The sequence below is a fragment of the Lagenorhynchus albirostris genome, chromosome 4 (assembly GCF_949774975.1).
Source record: "Lagenorhynchus albirostris chromosome 4, mLagAlb1.1, whole genome shotgun sequence".
Lineage (NCBI taxonomy): Eukaryota > Metazoa > Chordata > Mammalia > Artiodactyla > Delphinidae > Lagenorhynchus > Lagenorhynchus albirostris.
The window spans coordinates 97189111-97210633 of record NC_083098.1 but is presented as its reverse complement, the minus strand read 5'-3'; the positions used below and the strand labels follow the sequence as shown (position 1 = coordinate 97210633).

Genomic DNA, 21523 nt, shown 5'->3' with positions numbered 1-21523 from the left:
GATCCAAGGTAGAGACAGTGAGGCAGACTCCACAAGTCTTTCGTAACTCGGCCTCAGAACTCACATACCATCACTTCTGCTGTAATCCATCAGTCACACAGACCAACGCTGATACAGTGTGGGAGAGGACTACCCAGGGCACAACTGCCAGGAAGTGGAGATCAATTGGGGCCATCTTGGAAGCTGGCAACCACACTGGGGGCGGAGGGAGCAGATGAGCAAAACTCAGAAAGATGTGAAAGATAGTTTAGTCAGGGAAATGAGACTGCCACCTGGGAAGAGATCTGGTTCTCGACCCTGTTGCTTCATCTGGCACCTTAAATGGGCCCTTGATCCCCTTCAAAACACACTGCCTCCAGAAGGTGTGCCTGGTAGACAAATTGTTTTCTCCATCCACCTGATTCCTAGACCACTTACCACATTGCCAGGCAATGTGCCAAGATTTCCCTGACGTTGGTACCACACCTCACCGTCTTATAGGTAGGGAAACTGAGGTTGAGGTTACCAGTCCAAGTTCTCACAGCCAGTGTGACGTGGGGCTGGAATATGAACCCAGGTTGCTCAAATCCTGACCCTCGCTCTTAACCTCTATGCCACCATGTTGAGAGTACAGGGACGCTTGTTCTTCTGCAGGAAGCTCCAAACGAGACAAACCCACATAGGCAACGAGAAGAAACATGAGGGATGACCCAACAGTGCCACAGAAGCTGCAGGAAGGTGAGGGACTGACGTCCTCCAAGCCCCTGGAGGGCTTGGCCAGGCAAAGAAAGAGCAAGAAATCAAGGGCCGCTTACCATCCTTGGGACTCGCTTTGTTCTCAGTGAGCTGCTCGACGAACTTGAGCAGTGGGGATCTCGACCTCTGCGTGGTGGGAAGAGCGGGGTCACCAAACAGTATGGTGTCTTTGCCTCCTGTCATGGAAAAGAGGAAAATGGACATATTATGTGACCACTGGAGTCACGGTCACACTCATCCCACACAAGGGGCTGGCTGTTTGGGTGAACAAGGCACCTTCTTCAGTTGTAGGGAGTGCTGTGGGAGGGAAAGGGCCAGCATTGCCCTCTCTGCAGTGCGAGGACCCGGCAGAAAAGTCCAGGGCCAGCCGTCTATGAGTCCTAGAGTCTGCTCAGGACACGGCTGCCCACAAATGCCACCGTTAAGGGGTAGCCTGCTACGTCTGCCAAAAACTGAGTGGCTTTGATCTGGGTGAGACAATAACAATAATAACGACAGCAGTAGAGTGCTTTGAGCGCAGGCTCTGGAGCCATGCTGTAGCGCTTGTGTCCTGGACCCCATCGCTTGCTAGCTGGGCGGCCTTGGGCAAGTCACTGAACCTCTCTGAGCCTCAGAGCCCTCATCTGTAAAGTAAGGAAGAATAACAGCACCCACCTCATGGGGTGGTAGTGATAAAATGAACTGATTCATGTAAAGCACTTAGGCATTTCGTCAGCGCTCAATAAATTTCACACATTGAATTATTACTTTATGGTGGAGACAGAACTGCCCTCCACGTACCTCTGATTTAATTAGCTTTGGTCATTTAGATCGAATCATCAGTATGTCACAAGGCAGGTAGCATCAGGTTCCCTAAGTGATCACAGCTAAACTCTACTTAGGACATAGAGACCTGCACCAGCCAAAGCCTTTTATGGATTCACATGAACTCCCTGAGTGGATAGAGAAAGCCTGAGGCAAAGAGAAGGAGGAAAGGAAAACCACTACAACTCTACTTTTGAGCCCATGGCAAGGTACGGGGGTGAGGATGAGGGAAGTGTGGCTTTGAAACATGAGCTGATGAGCACAGACACATGGACACAAGACACGTGCACAGAAAGTGATGCTGCCCCAGTGATGAGGAGAGCCCTGCAGGTAGGACTGGATCCCAAACTCCTGCCCCTGAGCCCTGAAGATTCTCTCGGTGGGAACCACCATGCCAACAGCAAAAACCCTGGGGGCCATGGCCCAGCCCATGCTCCAGCCTCAACGGTCTGACTTTGGATGAGACCTTATCTGAAGTCAGGTCACTTGAACGTCTCTGGGGCTCAGATCAGAGGCTCTAAAGTTCTATGACTCTACTCAGTTTCAGGTTTGGCAGAGCACAGAATGGTATTTGGGTCAAGATGTCCACTCCCTTGGATAGCCAGGTGAACCTTGGTCTGTACCTCGGAGCCCTCAACTTGTTTATAATACTACCCTCCCTGTAGGCCATGCACGTCTTATTAACTTGATTTCCAAGACTGTAGTAGAGAGTTTGGCGTATGGCAGGTGCTTCATAAACAGCTGATAACTGTGCATAAAATGGCTGATGCATTCTTGGAAATCCTGATGTCTTGGTGGGCATGGGGGCTTGCAGCCGCCACAGGCAGATGGAGTATGTTACTAGCAGCCATTGGTCTCTGGTTTCCGCTATATGAGGGTCATCCCAGAAGAGAAACCTGATAAGAGCTGACCCTGAAGTTCTCCACCAGCACAGCTATTGTCTCAAGTGGAAAAAGTCCCGAAATCTCCAGGACCACAGTCTGGAGAGGTTTCCCAAGGAGAATCATTTGGGCTATACCTTGGGATATTTTAAGAGGCTCTCAGAATGAAGTCAACCCAGTCAGGACTCTTTTGTGCTGCAAAGATAAAATCTAGAAACACCATGAGGAACTAATGGTCGTTATGAAGCCATAGCAGATGCCGCAGGTGGGCTTCTTTTGTTTCTCTCCACCAAGGCAACAGTTACTGTCCGCAAGTCAGGGACGGGACTGCAATTCCTGACCCATCTTTCTCTAGAAGGTAGGCTGGAAGCTCTCTAACTGTAAGGGGACTCAGGAAGAGGCACACTCTGCACTCTGTGTCCCAACAAACCTTCCAAGTCCCCTCTGCCCTGTGGCCAAGGAATCAGAATTATGGGCAGAGTTGGGAGCTGGCTGTAGCCGAGTGACTAAGGCACCAGGTGGATGGTGCGGGGAGCCTCGGCCCTTCCTATTGTGAGGAATTCTCCAGGGCAGGATGTCTCCGTGGCTGTTTCCAACCACAGGGACTACCCACTCCGCAATGGCTCCTCAAAAACACTGGTACCAGCACATAGAACTTCTCCAGGGATCTGAGCAACATGCGCACTTTCCTCCTCAGGCTGATGTTGAGAGTGGAGAACAGAGAAGTCAAATAAAAAGCTCAAAGGGCCAGGCTCTGCTCTTGCCAGATTTTTTTCTGGCTTTCAGTATTTGTTTCCAGAGCATGAGCACATCCAGGAAATCTCCCCAGTGCCCCCCTCCCCCCAAGCATGATTCTCACCTGCAGACTCTAGCATAAGGCTGGGAGAATGAGGCTGACAGGTAGGGGCTGAGGCAGGTGGAGGGTCATTCCTCCCTGAAGGGCATGGCCAACCAGCCCACCCCCTGGCTTCCTCAAAATAGCCCCGTGCCTTTCCCACTTCTCAGGGACCCGTTAAACAGTCTGGAGTACACTCTGCGTTCCAGATGATTTTTCCATGTGGGCTGTGACATCTGTTAGACTTGTCTACTTCCCAGCAAGATCACACATTTGCCCCAACTTTATCAGACACCATCAAGAGCTATATATTGTTGGCTGAGGGAGCGAGGAGGGAGGGAGAAGAGAGTCAAAGGAAAATCATAGCCTGCTCCAAGTCCAAGAGTAATTCTGCCTTATAGTAATGAGTGATGGGCTCCTTCACAACGGTCCTTTAAAGTCTCAGGATAGATGCTTCCAGCTTCTGAATTTTTCTTCTCCAATTCAACTTGCTTTGAGAACCAATCCCCAGCTGATCTAATCTACACTCTACAACCCCCAGCCCCTGTGTATGTCTCTCTTCTCTGAACTGTACTTCCCCAGTGCAGGTGGAGCACTGAAATGAAGATCTGAACACCTGAGTTCAGCCTCTGTGGTCTTAGGTATGACCTAACTTCCTGAGCTTCTGTTTCCTTATCTAAAATGAGGGGATCAGACTAGATCAGGAAAGGGAAATATGTTTTCTCTCACGTATCTACTCTGACCAAGAGGTGGCTTCTTGGAAAGTAAAAATGCAAGACTGTTTTTAGGGCCACATGTGAGATCAGCAAGGAGTGATGTGATTGATTAGCAATGCCTGCCACTGGCACGAGAATGGTGTTGGTTATATACACCAAGCATTTGCCATCCTTGAACTTTTTGCTCTCATCTGTCCTTCTAAGTCCAGCATTCGATGACTTGGCACATTATTCCCTCACACACTAACATCTTTATCACTTAATTGATACTTAATTATGTAATATTTTGTGCTTTCTTTTCACTGTTTGATGCATATTCACCTTACTTCCCTAGTGGGACTGTAGATTCTTGGAGGGGGCGAGGGGCATGTCTAGAATGCCTGGTACAGGACTGAATTCACAAAGCCGATGCTCAAAAAGGTATCAGTATATTATAGGTTGATTTATTAGAGGAGCCACTGATCCTTTCAAGATGCTGGTAAATAAGAGAGAGCTAGCAATTCTCTGAAACCACTGGGACTCAATCCCCTCCAGTTGGCTGAAATCCTATTATTTGGCTCTTACTTGGGGAAAGAGGAAGAGGAAGAAGAGAAGAGAAAAGTGGAATAAGAAGAGGAAAAGGTGGTGGAAGAGGAAGAAGAGAAGGAAAAAAGAACATACTTCCTCTTGCCCCGCTATTCAGAAGGTTAAATGGAGACCACAGAACAATGAGCAGACAGGAGAGACTGGTCTGATTTGCACTAAAAGAGGCCACTCCCCACCCCCCAATCTCACCATGGTTTGAAAATGATCATAAGGTGACACCTCATTACAACCCCCTTCATCACTGCACCAGGGTAATGCTATCACCATTACATAAACTGTGTCAGATCAGGGGGAATTGCCACTCTTTATTTCTGTCTTCCCACTTTGTATCTACGTGGAGGCCAGAGATTAGAACAAACATAGCTAGGACATAAAATCCATTCAGTTACTGCCGTCCAAACTAATTTTACCATTTAATATTTGCTTTGTGCTAATTGAATTCTCTATTTCAATTGGCTGTTCTAATCAGAAAAGTGCAAGGATACATAGAGAATGCATTTCTATTTATTTACATGCAGGGATGATATTAATGCACTGCTATTAGCCACAAACAAAGATATTTCAAATAGAACATACTCCCAAATCCTACGGAAACATTGTAGCTCAGGCCTTCAGGCAGCAAAAAAAAAAAAAGAAACAACTGTTATTGTATAATAGCCATTCTAACCTAGACCAAACAACAGCAGAGATAGGAAATTCTCAGCATTCTTTCATTTATTCAACTTCCATCTTTTTACATAAGTTGTAGAAATAAAACATTGTGAAATCTCACTAAGTCATTTGGAGAGAGAGAAAAAAAAATCCAAACTCCAGTACATGAACAGAAATAGCAATCTGACTGCACAAATAAACGAAAAATTTGCCTGACTGTGTTGAAATTCAATGCAATAAAAGAAAAGCCTTCAAAGGAGATAAGGTTTTAACTGCATCAAAATGTTCTTGTGCAAAATGGATCATTCAAATCCCCAGGATGGCACCCGCCACTAATTAGGTCTGTTAGGTCTTTTGACATCAAGTTCAAGGAATCTCTACTAAAAACTCCAATTTATGAAACACACTTCCAGGCAATCTAAGGTGGCTAATCAGATTTATGTTAAGAAAGCATGTGGTTTTGTCCATGTCCCCGTGGCAATGTTAATTTCTCATCCATTACAAGGAAGCAACCAATATGATTCAAGGGTAGAAAAGGGTTTGTGCAGAAAGGTTAAGTAACTAAAAATATTCGTACAAAGTTGTTTCCAGGGAAAGAGGAGGTGGTGGAAATGATAAATATAACTTTCTGGAGAATGTGAAGAGAAAGAATAGCTGACAGGGGTCTCATGGAGGGGGTAGTTTACCAGGACAAATGGGTAAATGTAGCTAATTAAAGTGAAACATCACTTTCTTCACACCCTGTACAACTGCAAAAAATAATCTCCAGAGGAAGTTTTGATTTTCGATCTATGTAACAAATGGAATGGGGGGGGGCGGAGAGAGAAGGAGGTTATAAAGTGCATTTGGGATAGACAATTGTTGGTTCTTATATTCATTTTTAGGACTGATGATTAAATTGAACAAGTCTTGGTAAGTTTGTACATTCATTTTTTTTTTTTTTACATTCATTTTTAGAACTGATGATTAACTAGAATAAATTTTTGTGAGTTCCTATATTCATTTTTAGGGGTGATGATTAAATTGAATACATCTCTATAAGACACCTACAGGGAAAAAAATGAAGCAATTTACCATACTCATAAAAGTTAAAAATAAAATGTATACAGACATATACAATGACAATTTCAGAATTTAGATTAGCAAAACTTCATAGTTCACCTTGCATATTTATTATTTTTTTCTGATTTCCTCCAAAATGATGGCTTCTAAGTTTAAAACACTTGTAGATTTCTCAGCAACGATCATCAAATAAAAGAACATTACAAAGGTAAATTCTGCTCTGCAAATTTTCAAAACAAGAAACTTTTTTTTCAAAAAAAGAAAATTTTCATGAAGTTCTACTTACCTGGAAGACTCCACAAACCAGAAACTTCCAGAGTTCTTAATTTTTTCTCCAGTTCAGCCACCCGATTCCCTAGGATTCTGGAAAAGGGGAGAGAATGACAATAGACAGCAATGAACATGGATCTCATCAGCTCTCAGGGCTGTGAGCAGGATACTTGGGAAGCCCCCTAGTGCCCTAATAGAGAGAACATGTTTTGAGACTTAAGATATATGCTAAAAACTGTGTGTGTGTGTTTGCTACACACACACACACTCTATCGGAAGTACATATGAAAATATAAAGTGAATAATTAAAAATGATTTTAAAATTACTGAAATGTTGCCATTCAAGTGAATCTTCTCACACAAAGGTAGCTGCACAGCCCAGCAATGATTCTGCCATTGCCCAGACATCTTGCATCATTTCTATTTGCTCAATGCTAAAGATGACACTTAATCTTGAATACTCTTACCAGTATCACACCCTGATTCTTTGAGGGTGGATCTGAGTTTCAGAAACAACCGAGTCTAACAAATAATATGAAAGAACATGCTTGGTAATGTTACTGAGAGGTAATACAATAATAAGATCTGCCTTCTTAGACCTAAACTATGGCTTACAGACGTCCATATCCTTGATATCCAGCATAATGTCTGGTAGATGGTAGGTGCTCAATAAATATATTTGATTAAATAAATGCTTTCCTTTTTTTCATGGCTTGTAACGATCTCCGGAGAGAATTTAAAAAATAGGCATATCAAAAACTTTTCAGAATCACTAGAATAATTACATTGCCTTCCAAGGTGCCCATTCTGACTCACTGTGATGTATAAGATCTAGAATGTGTATTTGAACAGATTACTCTGTTTACTTGGAAGCCAAACTTTGTCTATATGCATGGAAAGACATAAATGTGGGCATATATTTTCCCTCCTTCACTCTACACAAAATTAAATATAGCTGGGAAATGATTTGATAGTCATCTAAAACTTCAATCATTTTCCATTGGCCCGGAAATTGAAAAACCAGTCTTTATCTTTGGCGGATTTTCTTGGCATTGCTGTGCTAAAATCATGTAGAAATCACCTTAATAGCCAAGTTTCAAATCCTTTCAGCAGGAGAAACCAGAACACCAGAATTGTTCTTCTACCTCTCTTCATATTCCAGACATAGCTGCACACACCCACATACATACCGAGACATGAATATGTATATATCTGCACATATATATGTGGCTTTGAATTCATCCTTATTTTACCTGAATTCACTTGCGGCGTCTTAATTAATATTCCCTTTGAGTTCACAGAAAACTCTTTGACATGACTCTATGTGGTTTTGTTCATCTAGGTACTTAGAGTTTTCTTTTCTTCTTTTCCTTAAGTCTTAAATTCTCCATAGTCGTTATCAATTACTTTCAATTTTCACTCTATGTGTTGGGTCTATTCTGCTTTCATGTCTCTGACCCCTCAATAAACACCTCTTTTCGTAATCTCACTTTTAATATTTTGCTCAGACCCTCTGATCCGAGCTCCCTTTTCACCAGCTGATGGGTCTGAGATGCAATCACAGAAGTGTTCAAGTTGACGCCTGCTTCTTAGCGAGATCAGATCATCTGTATGTGGCTGCCTCTTGGAAACAAAAGATAAGGCTTAACTCTTCTGTGGACAATGAAGGATGCCGTCAGGGCAATGTTCAAAGGCGTGGTGCAGAGACATTTGGCTGCATTTTTTCTGATCGTCCTGGATAACACAGCCATGTCTCCCAGAAATGCACTGAGGTGAATTTGCTGGGGTCCCTAACAACCTACTCTCAGGGACTCTGCCTAAGTTTGTCAGGGCTGACTGCTTTCTTCTTTAGCCTGACATAAGCATCTGATGCAGGGCTGGAGGTGATAAAATGGACCCAGCAGAAGTTGTGGTAGTAGTAATAGTAACAATAATGCCATCAATAACAATAACAACCACACTACGGTTAACACAAATAGCAACTAATCTTTCCTGAGTCCCAGGTCTGAGTCAGAGCCTATGCCAAACACCTACTAAATATGCATTTTTTAATCTGACCTGGCAAAAACTCTGCAGCGTTGACTGTATTTTTATCCTCCTTTGACACGTGTGAACTCTAACAAACAGAGAGGTTAAGCAACTTGTCCAAGGACACACAGTTCACCTCAAAGCTGTGTCTTTTCCCAACCCCCAGTGTTCTCACCCACCACACTCGACTCCTCCCATTAGAAAACAGAGGCAGGGAAGTTAGTTAACTTAACCAAAACCTCATGTAGGACTCAGCTGGTGATGAGTCTGGATTTTTAACCTATACCTCAGTTTACCTCCCAAGTGCATGCTCTTAACCAATAACCCCCTAATGGCACTAGAAAACCAGCATTCTCACACCTAAAGCAAGGTCTCTTTAAAACCGTTCATAACTGATATATGGATGCAGCCATAGCTGGTCTTGCAAAATATAACCCAAGATACTTCAAATGACAGAGAGTCTTCTAACTGGCCTCACACTGAACAGATATGGCAGGTGGTCCACTGAACGTGGTGTGATGCAGCCCACAGAGACAAGGGGGTTATCTGAGTCTCAATAGCTGGCAGTACTCATAGATGGAGACAGTAGAAGTACAAACAGGGTCTGTTCAATGAAGTTCAACCAATCCAACAATTACTGAGGCTGTAGGGGACACTGAAGAGAAGCAGACCCTGTCCCTGCATTTAGGGACTAAAATTCTGGTGGGAGACAGACAGATGCACACAGACAGACACACACAAGTACAGTACAGTGGAAGGCTTCAACAACAGCTGATAGTTATTAATCACTTGTTCTGTACCAGGTGTTACTCTAAGCCTTGCACAAATATTATCTCCCTTAGCCCCTTGTGACAATAGATGAGGTAGCTCTTATTACGTTTATTAGAGGCCAACTAACTTGCCCTGGGTGACACAGCTGGTAAGTGGAGGGTCCCGAATCAAAACCTGAGCCTGGAAATACACAAGTCCTTCAGTAGAACTGTGGAGAGGACTGTGAAGATTAAATGAAAGATGAATCCAGAGCGGCTTGTAGGGACCGAGATCATGAATGATCTTGCTGCCATATGGAGAATGGCGAGACTTTTATTCATTGGCCACAAGGAGATATTGAAGGGTTGTAAGCAGAGAAGCAGCATAAGGAAGTTTAGGAAAACTGGTTTTGATGTGGCGTTGAGAATGAACTGGAAGGAGGATGAGTAGAAGCAGAAAGACCAGTTAGGAGAGTGCTGTACTGGGCAGTGATGACGATGGCTCAAAGGAGGCAGAGGGGATGCAGGGAAGCCAAAGGGATGGAGTAATAATACGGAGGAAGATGAGAAGTTGGAGATGCCTACGGGATATCGGGGTAGACAGCTGCACAAATGGGAGACAGGAGGATCTGGGAGAGCGAAGATGAGAGTGTACGCTGGGGGTGGGTCTGCTCCCCAGCAGAATGTGAGATGTCAGAAGAACGGAGGGCCAGAGCACCACCCGCGGAAGGTGAGAAAGGACCAGAGAGGCACAGGTGGAGAGGGGAGAGGAGCGCCAGGGGCATGTGGGGAAGGGAGAGAAGGTTCCCGGTGGGGCAGCATGGTCAGTATTGTCTTATTCTAGAAGGTGGTCACACAGGATGAAAAAGGCCACTAAGAAGACATGCCCCACCCTTGAGAGAGCTGTTACAAGACAGAGGAAGGGGTGAAATCCAGAATCCAAGTGACAGGGGTGGGAAAAGCTGCCTGTGAGAAGGTTGAAGCAGTGAATATAGATGACTCTTCAAGAAGTTTAGCAGGGAATCCAAGGAGACAGCCAGGGCAGTAGCCTGAGGCATAAACAGGCTTGAGAGAGTTTTTTTTTTTTTGTAGGACGGGAGAGATTTTAAAATAAAGTTTTTATTTAGCGGTGGCTTGTTTTAGGATAGGGGAGATTTCAGCATATGTCTACCCAGTAGTCTAGAAAAATCCTCCAGATGCCAGGCTTCTAGAGAGATTTTCCGTAGTAGTTTCTGATGATAGCAACATCACAGGAAATCTGCAAAGACAGAACGAACCCAGGAGCCGGCCACCACTGTGCCGCTGTCCTTGCTCTCTGGACAACACAGCAAGTAAGAATCTCTGAGTGAGGGCCCTGGGGGGAGCCCGATCCCAAAGAGGAAGAGGTGGCCGTGGCCCCCCGCAGACTGGAGAGAACCGTGCCCCCCTACCTCCATCCCACGGGACCTTCTTTTGAATCTCTACTCTGATCCCTGACAGCTCCCGCTGCTTCCAAGACCTTGAACTTCCAAGGTCTTGAACTACCACTGGCCACCACTACCACTACCCTGAACTACCACTGGCCAGGGAGTGGGGAGAGCAGTGAAGAGTTTTAGGCAAAGCACAGAGGGTAGCGAAAGGCCAGCGTATCCTCACGTACTAACCACCACGGCTATCACCCCAGCACTGGCAGAGTGATGGCTTGCCGGGAAGGGCTGGAGGACCAAAGGTGGTGTGCTGTGAGACATAACTCTTAACGTCTGTCTCTTCATTAATGCTTTGCCACCTGTTTCTAAGACACGTGAACCCCGCCCCTTCTTTAACCGTAGCTAGACAACTGCAAACTCACAAGAAGTCCCTCAAGCAAAATGCTTATTAATTGAACTTCCTCTCAAAATATAAAGTCGTAGGTTTATTCATCAGTTCTCCAAGATGGCTCCCACTGGGCCTTCTCAGCGTCGGGGGGTGGGGTAGAGGGGGGGTGTGCCAGGCAGTGAAGAAGCAGTAGGGGGAGCACACTCTTACAGAACAGAGCACCTGTATCCCTACTTCTAATGCTCCAGACAAACAAAGCTATTTTTAAATCTTAGGTACAAAAGGCTAAATCATGGGGGACAACAGCAAGCAGACCAAATGCACATTTTATTCTTAGCCCTCACTCCATCTGTTGTATAATTCGTTTCTTTCCATGCCCCCAAATAAAACATTTATTGAAAGTGTGAAACTTAAGACCCTCAAAGGATTAAAAATGGCACATTAGGTACTTTATGTACTGATATGAGGCAATCTTCAAGATCTATTGTTATGAGAGAAGAAAGCAAGGTGGAAGACAGTGAAAAAAACTTTTTCTGATGAATACTAGATGCCATTTGTAAAAAAAAAAAACTAAAAAAAAATCTATGTCTATATAAATATATATGAGCATTTACGTGTGTCTATATAAATGTACTATGCATTTGCTTATATATGCATCCTTGGAGAGGATACATAAAAAAGGAGGAATGGTGGTTTCTTCCAGGCAGGGGAATCGGGTGGCTGAGAGATAAAAGTAGTTTGGAGATATATTGTTGCTCAACCTTTTAAAACGTAGATCAACAGATGGTTCAAAATTATTAAATAGTAGTTAAAAATGGAAAGGTACATTAAAAAAAATAAAGCCAGCAAAATGAAAATGTCTGTCTCTCTCAACAGAGGGCGAGAGCCCATGGCACCTGGGGATGTGTGTGGTTGCAGTGGAGTATGGGAGGAACGTATAAGGAAATCAATCTGTCACAAGAGGCGGGAGTGTCAGGCCAGCAGCTTGGGGATACTGAGTTTGGCAGGCGGTGGGACCCAGCTGGGCTTTTCGGTGGAGGCTTGTGTCGTGATCGGCACTGTAGCTGGCAGGTGGGTCTGAGTGTGGCCGGGCAAGCAGTGGAGGAGGTGAGCTGGGGTCTGAGGATGGAGGGTTGATGGGAGGATCTTCCCAAGGACAAGGTAATGGTCTGGTGGGAAGGAAGAAGAAGGGACAGGTAGGAGATGTACACTGAAGGACCTTGGCAAGCACTCAGGAAATATATACTGAATAAGTGAATGAATGCATGAAAACCATAAAACTTAATGCCTGTTTGCATGTGAGTATTAAGGGAACAGGAACAAAGGGTTAGAGGACATTCAATCATCCATTCATCAGGTAATCACGAGCACCCACTGTGGGCCCAGCACTATCCGACATACTGGGAGAGAACAGTGACCAAAGTGGACAAACATACTGGCCCTGGGACAGCTTCAACCTGAGTGAAGTGGAAGTTGGTCAAACCTAGGTATTAGGATGGTGAGCAGAGCACATTAAATATTCTTCAAATCACGCTTTAAATGGCTGCATGGTACTGTGCCTTATGGATTTACGGTAATCTTAACCATTCTCCAATTTAAAAATACTTGGGTTGTTTCCGTTTTTTTCACCCTTATAAATGAATCCACAGTGAACCACCTTATGTATAAATCTAGGGCATCATTCTGATTCTTTTCTTTAGGATAAATTCCTAGAAGCGGATCCTCTGGGTCAAAGGGCACAAGCATTTCAAAGTATTTAAAATGTACTAAGGGATGGATACTCCAGACTCCAGACTCATTGAATGTGAGTGAGTCAATGAGGGTGAGAAAGTGGGGTTTGGGGGCACTGGTGACCTCCAAAGGAAGACTGCTACGGAAAATTCACAAGAGGGCTTGGGAGGTGTTGAAGCGAGGTGATCTTTTGTTCCTGCCCAGTGGCATCACTGGGGGCTTGCTAAAATCCAGAATCCTGATATTCCCTCCAGAAACCCCCCTAAATCTGCATTTCTAAACAAGCACCCCCTCCAGGTAATTCTAACACAGGTGCCCCCCAGAACACACTTTGAGGGGGTGGCTATTGAAGAAGTAGAGGTGGCCTCTTGTTCACAAAGATTGGAGGTGAGTGGAGCTCACGGGAACCCTTTGGGGGGTTCAGGAAGACCTGGGAGGTTTCTGGGTGAAGATGCAGAAGCAGGATGAGGGGCAGAAGTTGAAGAGGTTGAAAGAGGAGGTCACAGGAGAGCTGGGCCCCAAAGGAGGGAGGACGGTGTGGACCCACAGGACAGTGTGTTGGTGTGCTTCCCGGAGACTGGAGGGATAGGATGGAAGACATTGCTTTGGCGGGAGCAGTAAGCCTTGTGGCTCAGGATAGGCAGGCTTGGTTTTCTCAGTAAAAGAGGAGCTGAGGTCACCTGCTGGGAACAGACTAGGGTTTAGAAGACCTGAGGAGGTTTGAAAGAGCCCCAGTGGGTGCCTCATAGGGAGCTGGTGAGGACAGAGAAGGCTCCTGGGGACACTGCCGGGGGCAGGGGATTCTACCTGAATAAAACAGACCTGGTACCTATTCTGGGGAGACTCCCGTTTCTTCGTCCTCCCCCAGAGGCATATCTCCATTTTGGCATCTGGCTGTTTCAGTCCTTGATTAAGATTTCTTTCAAAGGAATTTTTAGAACTTCTTCTGTCAATAAATTACCCCTGTCATCCCTTTGAGATTGCCCAGACTCCCTCCACTGCTCTCTGCCTTCTTTTATATATATCTTAATCTCCTGCTCAATCTTCCCTTTACTCCCAGCCTCTCTTTTTGTTATTTTGTTTTTACAATACTCTCCATCATTTTCCAGTTGCCTCTCTCCTTGCACCCCGCCTCGCCGGGCCCCCGATTCCCTGACCCCTCCCTGTTCGTGCTGGAAGCCCAGCCTTGGGCACTTGCTCCTGAATTCCACGCTTACATTTTGCTTCCACATGTAAGTCTTATAAGCAGGACCAGCTACGTAATTGGCAGAGCTCAGCGCAAAATGAAAACTCAGGGCCCCCTTATTCAAAAAAGATTAAGATTTTCGAAATGGTGACGCAAAGCATTGATTAGACCAAGTGCAGGGACCTCCTGGGCACTGGGCCATGTGTGACTGCATGAGTCTCTGGTCCTCAAAGCTGGCCCTGTTTGCAATGTGTTTTGCTTTAATTTATTGTTTATTCACCGTTCTCTGAACTCTTCCAATTTTGCTTCTGTTGTCCTGACCTGCTACTTTAACTTGCTTGATTTTGCCCAACATAGTCAACATATTTATAGCAACCAAATAAGACATTCTGTTTTAATTATTGTTTTTTGCTGATCTGGAAAAGTGGCACGAGACTCCATTCTAGGCCCAGCTGCCTGAAAGTTGACGCTTGGGTGTTCCTGCTATTCAGAGCCCAAGAAAGCTGTGCTGTGAGGTTAGAATGGCACGAGGAGGTGCCTCCCCTAGAGAAGATGTGGAGGAGAGTAGATTAAGATCCCCCGGGCAAGCATACCATCAAAATCAGCCAGGTAATATGCATTACTCTGTGAGTGGCTCAGAGGAAGCATTCAATAAGCAAGAACCAGTATTAGTTCCATGTTGGTTCCAGCTGAGAGCCAAGATGCTGTCATAATGCAGAAGCACAGTTCTAGCTCAATAAGTTTCCCTCCAGATTTAAGGGCTCTTCTTCCCTTAAGGCCGGCAGGCCCACCACCTGGTTGCCACCCACTGCTGAGAGTCATTGTATCACATATCTCCCGCCCGCCCTGCACCCCAGGGTCCAGCCACCTACTTGTTGGTCTGCCTCTGGTGCTGGATCACCATGTTTTTCTCATGGATTGTCTCCAACAGGGCTGTTGCCAGAGATTTCAGATCAGAAATGGACTGTGGAGTGGCTGGGAGGCTGCACCCGTGATCCTCAGATAACAGATCCTGAACTGGGTGGGATATAAAATTTACAACTCAGTTTTAAATCCTTCTGGAACGTTGGAATGCAAACCAATGTCAGTTCTTCCTGGATAATGAAGCTGGGATCAGTTCCCGGCTTCCACACGCTACTGTGTTGTAATTGAAGGGTCCACTTCAAGTGTCAAAAGTGAAAAAAAATAAAATTTAGTGTGAGGGTTAAACAGAAAGGAGGAAGTACTCATGGACTTTTAGCAACACCTTTTATTTAAAGGATAATAATTTTTTGCATCTGTCCAGTATTTTATGCTTTTGAAACACTCATGCTGACTAACTCATTTGAGGCTTCAAATTTTAAAAAGAACATGGAAAATGTTATTTATTCCCATTTCATGGACAGAAAAGCAAGGTGCTGATGGATTAAAAACATTAGCTGAAGGTCACACAGCAGTGCAAATGCAAATGGCTCTAGTCCTGAGCTCCTGGCTTTATATCACAGCTTCCCACAGTACCCTTGGTGGGAGGTAAGATAATGTAGGAGATCATTTAGAACACAAAGTATATTTTGTATATGCATGTTTTTAGAAACTAAGAGATAACCCCAAAAGACCACAACCACTTGTATTCCTATGAGACAGAAAAAAGAAGAAATAATATAAATCTCTCATTATATATCTTTGAACACCATTTCCTATATGCCTATATGTAGACACACAAATTCACACATTTCTCTCCAAAAATGGGAAAAAGCTCTGCTTTTTTCACTTAACCTTATGTCTCATCATGAATATCTACTAAAATATAAAATGTAACGGCTGCTTAGTAGTCCATGCATAGATCTACAGTAATTTATTTAATTACTCCTGGACAATTATGTTGTTTCCAATGTTTTTTATTATAACTAACGTAGGAAGAACTTTCTTGAAGCAAAATGCTTGCACATGTCTGTAATCATTTCTTGTTGGCTCAGAGGGGATCAGTTTAAGGCTTTTTATAACAGAGAACCAAATGGTTCTCTAGAAAGGTTGTGCCGGGTTGACGGCTCTGCCAGCGTGTTTGAGTGTGGCTAGCATTCCCCAGGTCGGTGACAGGACTGGGTCTCAACATTCAAACATCCAACATTCAAAGGCTATCAAGGATATCCAGAGCTATACTGAGATGGGCTACTTCACGTTTGTATAGAGGGTGTTCTTTTCTAGTTGAGTGAAAAAAAAAAAAAAAGAAGTTGCTTGGAAAAGTGCCTTGATTATTAGGTAGTCTGGAGATTCACCATTTTTTTTTAATCCCCCGTAGCTCTGATGAGGACTGCCACGTGATCCTTGTTGGTCTGCACTGCCAACAAGCCCAAAACAGGCCAGTCCAGCACGGTCCACTTGAGGATCATGTTTAGAACTGAATTCCCAAATATTAAGTGTCAGAAGCAAGCTCTCTGCTATTTATTTCCCCTGACTGTTCCTGGAAGATCATTATTTTTCATTGGAATCGACAAGAAGGAGGAACAAAATTGCAATCAATAAAAGCTTCTTTAGGGCTTCCCTGGTGGCGCAGTGGTTGGGAGTCCGCCTGGCGATGCAGGGGACAGGGGTTCGTGCCCCGGTCCGGGAAGATCCCACATGCCGCGGAGCGGCCGGGCCCGTGAGCCATGGCCGCTGAGCCTGCGCGTCCGGAGCCTGTGCTCCGCAACGGGAGAGGCCACGGCAGTGAGAGGCCTGCGTACCGCAAAAAAAATAAAAAATAAAAGCTTCTTTGAAAAAGGCACATGTGCCATGGTAAAATGACTTCAGCAGCTGTGAGACTTTTCTAGTCTGATCACAGAGGCCAGGAAAAGGAGAAACTCAATGAGCATGGAACGGACACTTGGAGATGCTAACCTGGTGATTACAGAAGGGAAAACATTCTGGAAAGAGGAGCATAGTTAGGGGAATAGATGCAAATGGGGTCCAGTCATTAGAGAGACCTCTACGGCAGCGGCTCTCAAAGCAGGGTCCCCGAACCAGCATCTGCATTACCTGGGAACTTTTTAGAAACGCGTATTCTCCGGGCTCACCCTAGACCTAGTAAATCAGAAACTCTTGAGGTGGGACCCAGTACTCTGTGTGTTAATAAGCCCTCCAGGCAATCCTGATGCAGGTGGAAGTCTGGGGGTGACTGCTCTAAGGATCACTTCCATTCCCAATTCAAAAAACGAGATGTGGACCCACAGTGCTCGCATTCTGTGATCATAGGTGGTCCCTCCCAGAAAATGACCCCTACCTTGCTTTGCAGACAGGACTCCAGTCAGAGCACTGCTGCTGGATTTACCCTGGCCTTTTGAGTTTTTCCGTCTCTCAAGAGCATTCTAAAGCAGCATTGGGAGAAAACAAAAACCTCTGTCAGAAAAGCCAATAATGGAAAAATACCTAATTCCGGTAGATGCATCCTCCCATCCAGCACACAAGAACTCTTTACAAACTCCAAATGCTAGCCCAACTTTTAAAATTCAGAGTCCCTGCCAGAGAGTTATGATTTTTATGGACCTGGTAAAGAGTTTTGTTTTTTTCTTGTTAAGTTGGTGCCCAGCAGAATTACAGCAATTATATCCTCCTATATATAGAAGGTACTCAATGCATATTCGTTAAATTAAATCAAATCTGAAGCAAGAACTCAGTCTAATGTGTGAAGTCACTAGTTATGGAAACCCCTTCCAAACAGACATGAGATGGAGACTAGGTTTACTTTCATGGCGCAATGCCAAAAGATCATTAGTGGTGTCTGGAAGGTTTCTGTGGCTGGACTGGAAGAAAAGCCATGATTGATTAATGAAATCTGCCATGGACTCAAGGTTAAGGAAGTGCATGTGTGTCATTCCTAGAACAGAACGTTACATTAAAATTGATATGTGCTACACAGCCAGTGCTTGGCACATAGAAGAACTGAATAAATGTTGTTAAGTGAATGCATATACACATTTTTTAAATTATGTATTAATTATACAACTTTAAGAGCTGTATTCTTCTTTGGCTGTGTGTGTATATATAGATGGGTGTAAACTCAAGGGGGGCCCCCCCGCCCCAGATTGGAAAAGGAGGAACAGCATGGAGACTTCTGAGAAAAAAGTGAACGTCAAAAGCCAGGAATATGAGATGGCTGCCCCAGCACAGAGACGGCTGTAAAACTTCACCCTCAGGAAGAGAAACCAATCTATTTTCAAAGCAGAGAAACCCAGGAGATTTTGCTAATTATAACACTTACAACTCACATCTGCAGAAACATATTATCTAACGAATGGCACTGGAATTAGACTAAATAACAGTGGGGAGAATTTAAACATTCTGTCCTTTTAGTGTGACGTGAACGTTATCGTTTAGATTGTGATTTCCCAATCTTTGTTTCTTCATTGCTCAGAAATCATTTTCTTATGGATGATTAGGGGCCAAAGAACATCTGATGACAGAACACTTTATAGAAAAGCTGGATAGGAAACCTAATTTAATATAGACCGAGGCTGTATAGTGGTCACATCCAGATTCTGGTGGTCTCAGTGTGCCCTGTCCAGATAACAGAAGCAGCTCTTGCAAAACCTGTTTTTGTTGTGTTTGCCGTTTGGGGTTTAATTCTTACTGGTTCCTCAGTTAAAGCTCTTATTGAACTATCTGGGAGGGCAGGCAAGCACTAGAGTATCTGGCACATAAAAGGGAATTAAAATAGAATGACACTTAGATGTACAATAGTGAATCATCACCGTCACCGTCATGATTTTCTACCTTATATTTGGCAATGTTAGATTTCAAGAGGTTGACCTCTTCATGAAGTTGCTTTAATCTCTCTTGAAGGTACCTGAAAAAGAATATATACAGCTAGGAAGAGTTTGGAGGCAAAATAAAAAACATACACTCAAGTAGGAGAGGATAAAAAGAAAACCACACACCCAAAGAGCCACCTTTGACCTACAGTGCCTTCCCATCACCGAAAGCAGAAAAAGTGCACCTTGGTGACCTCTTCTTAAATGGATGTGATCAAGGTCAAGTATGCCCAAATCACTGAAACCTCACTTTAGGACAGCCCTCTGCAGAGATCCCCTAAGGGATATCAACACAGTTTTCACATAATTCTCATTAAGATGATTCCACTGGGAAGCAAGGCAGCAAGAGGCAATACCAGACACAGCATTAGGTTAGTCACATACACACACTGAAATTTGCCTCTGGGAAAAGAGACAGCTAAGGGAGTTTCTCAATTTATTTTCTTATTCTTTTCTGTCTTCTTGATAGCAATAATAAGCAGCTTTCACTGGTTCCCTACCCTTCTCACCCAACCGGGGAGGGCAGGGGGAAAGAGGGTATGGATGTAGGCATGTAAGCATGTGGTTCTTCTTTTCTTACTGCTACAACTAACGTGTGACATTAATATCATTGTTTTAGGGTTGAGACTTTCCTTTCACCGTAAGGCTATTTTCTTAAATGTAAACAGGGCTGCAAATAACTCCCAGCCTGCAGGCAAGTGGAGAGCCAGCATCCTACCCCAGTACGAGCCTGGGACTGGTCACTTACCTGTTCTCCATACACAGGGCATCCACGTCAATGATTCGGTTCTCGTGGCCGCTCAGGATGTGGTTTAGCTCCTGGTTGAGCCTCTCGACTTTGTCCTGGTAGGAAGACCGCTCTTCTTTAACATCCTGAAGCTCGTCCATAGAGGCCTGCAGGTCATGCTCCAGAGACTCAATCTGAAACCAGAGAAGTGCCCTTACTCAAGGTATTCTGCAGGCATCAGCCTTATGGTTAGAGACGAGCCTTCCACTTGGCTGACTGACTTTTAGAGAGCTTATTAATACCAGCGTCTGCTATAAAACCGTAAGCGCCACACATCGGAATATGATAAAAGCTGAAAGCAAGGAACAACTTCCGGCCAGACACTTACTATATCCAAGATGAGATGGATTGCAGCAGCTTGGAAACACAGAACTGATCACTTACCAACTGCAGCCTGCCCTAAAGCCAGGGGCTTGGAGAGGGCAAATCCAGATATTGGGAACAACAGCCAGTGTCTTACAAATACATACTTTTTCAAACCACTCTAGACCCAGAAATCATGTTCTGCTCTTCAAAACCAATTAGTGAGAGGAGAGAAACGAAGCCTAGGCTCTCTAAGCTGTTCCCTAACTAGGGCTCGGTACCCGTTGAGATTTTGCCTAAAAAGCATCCACTCAGCATTTCAGCGGAAACTTGCAAATTAAGGCCAGTCTGTCATGTTTGTTCTCTCCCTGTCTATCCTGGTTATGGGGGAGGTTTCTTGTTGTGTTCAGAACAATGGCACCCAAAGTAAGAGAGCAGACCTGCTGGAAGACAGAAATGCAAAAGGCTGCTTGGGAACCTAGCAGAGAACAGAGGGAGTAAATGCATTCAAACTGCATCTTCCTTCCTCCTCTAACCACGTTCCAAGCACCCCACAGTCTCTGAGAAACTGGGGCACAGTCTACTCTTCTCTGTGTCACGCTCAGCTGTGCAAACATATCCCCCACTCATAACAGATGTTGGCGATAACCTGTTCCCTTGCTCTCTCCAGCTGCTGAACCAAATCTTCACGCTCATGGGCTGCAAAGTGCCGCACGCCGATTTCTTCGTCTCCCAGCCTCTGTTTGGCAATTGTCATTCTCAAGAGCTGCATTTTCCATTGGTAGAAAAAGAAGAGAGAGAGGGAGAGAGAGTTAAAATGAGGAGATCCAAACGAAACCCCAAGCATACTAGGCAGAAAGTGTTGGAAGTTAAGATTTTCCAAGAAATACTGGAGAAAGGCACAAGACAAAGAAATTTCTGGCCAATATCATTAATTAAAAAAATTTTTTAAATCCATATTGTATGTACAGACACACGTGTGCACACACACACCTATAAGGCTAACGGGAACACAGGCCTGGGCATCTGAAGGGGGATAGCCTGTTTAGCCCTGCCATAGTGAGGGAAAAAACTCTGTGTCTCTTTTAAACTTAGCAAAGATTAAAAAATGATAACACAATGTTGTAAAGTATCTGCTGAGATGGGCATGCTCCCACATTCTTAACAATTAGGCTATGTTATCAAGACCTTAAAGATGTCCCTATCTGACTCTTGCATCTGAGTGCTAATTCAGATTTAAGCCTAAGTAACCTCATTGCCTCTCACCCCATGAATGTTGACAATGGATGAAATACTTTGCTGTAGTTCTGGACTAAAACGCTGGGGAAGAAACTGAATTTTCTTTTTTGCACAACTCAGGAAAACAGCTACTGTGCAGAGTTTCCTTTCTGACCTCAGCAGATGAACTGGACTGACAGTTAATTCAGATTTAAGAAATTATCTGAATCTTGGTTTGAGTAGATTCGGGATCTACATGCAATATTAACTAGATCGGATACCTTTTATATTTTCACATGTATACATAGGCTCTCCTCACCCTCATCAACATCCATTAGTTACTGAACTCTGGGAACTGGCACTGAAACATTCCAATGGTTTTGTTGCTCCAGTTTTGTAAAGTTTTACAGTGCAATACCTGT

General features: G+C 44.3%; 1 protein-coding gene across 1 annotated transcript in view; it reads right to left on the bottom strand.

The window, feature by feature from the left end:
- Window positions 1-21523, bottom strand: part of CCDC149 (coiled-coil domain containing 149) — a 95886-nt gene that overhangs the window by 7913 nt on the left and 66450 nt on the right. The window contains 8 exon segments of the mRNA XM_060148416.1: window positions 795-911; window positions 5133-5165; window positions 6556-6632; window positions 14900-15044; window positions 17266-17350; window positions 18756-18828; window positions 19542-19714; window positions 20533-20649. Coding sequence (XP_060004399.1) covers window positions 795-911; window positions 5133-5165; window positions 6556-6632; window positions 14900-15044; window positions 17266-17350; window positions 18756-18828; window positions 19542-19714; window positions 20533-20649 — 820 coding nt within the window.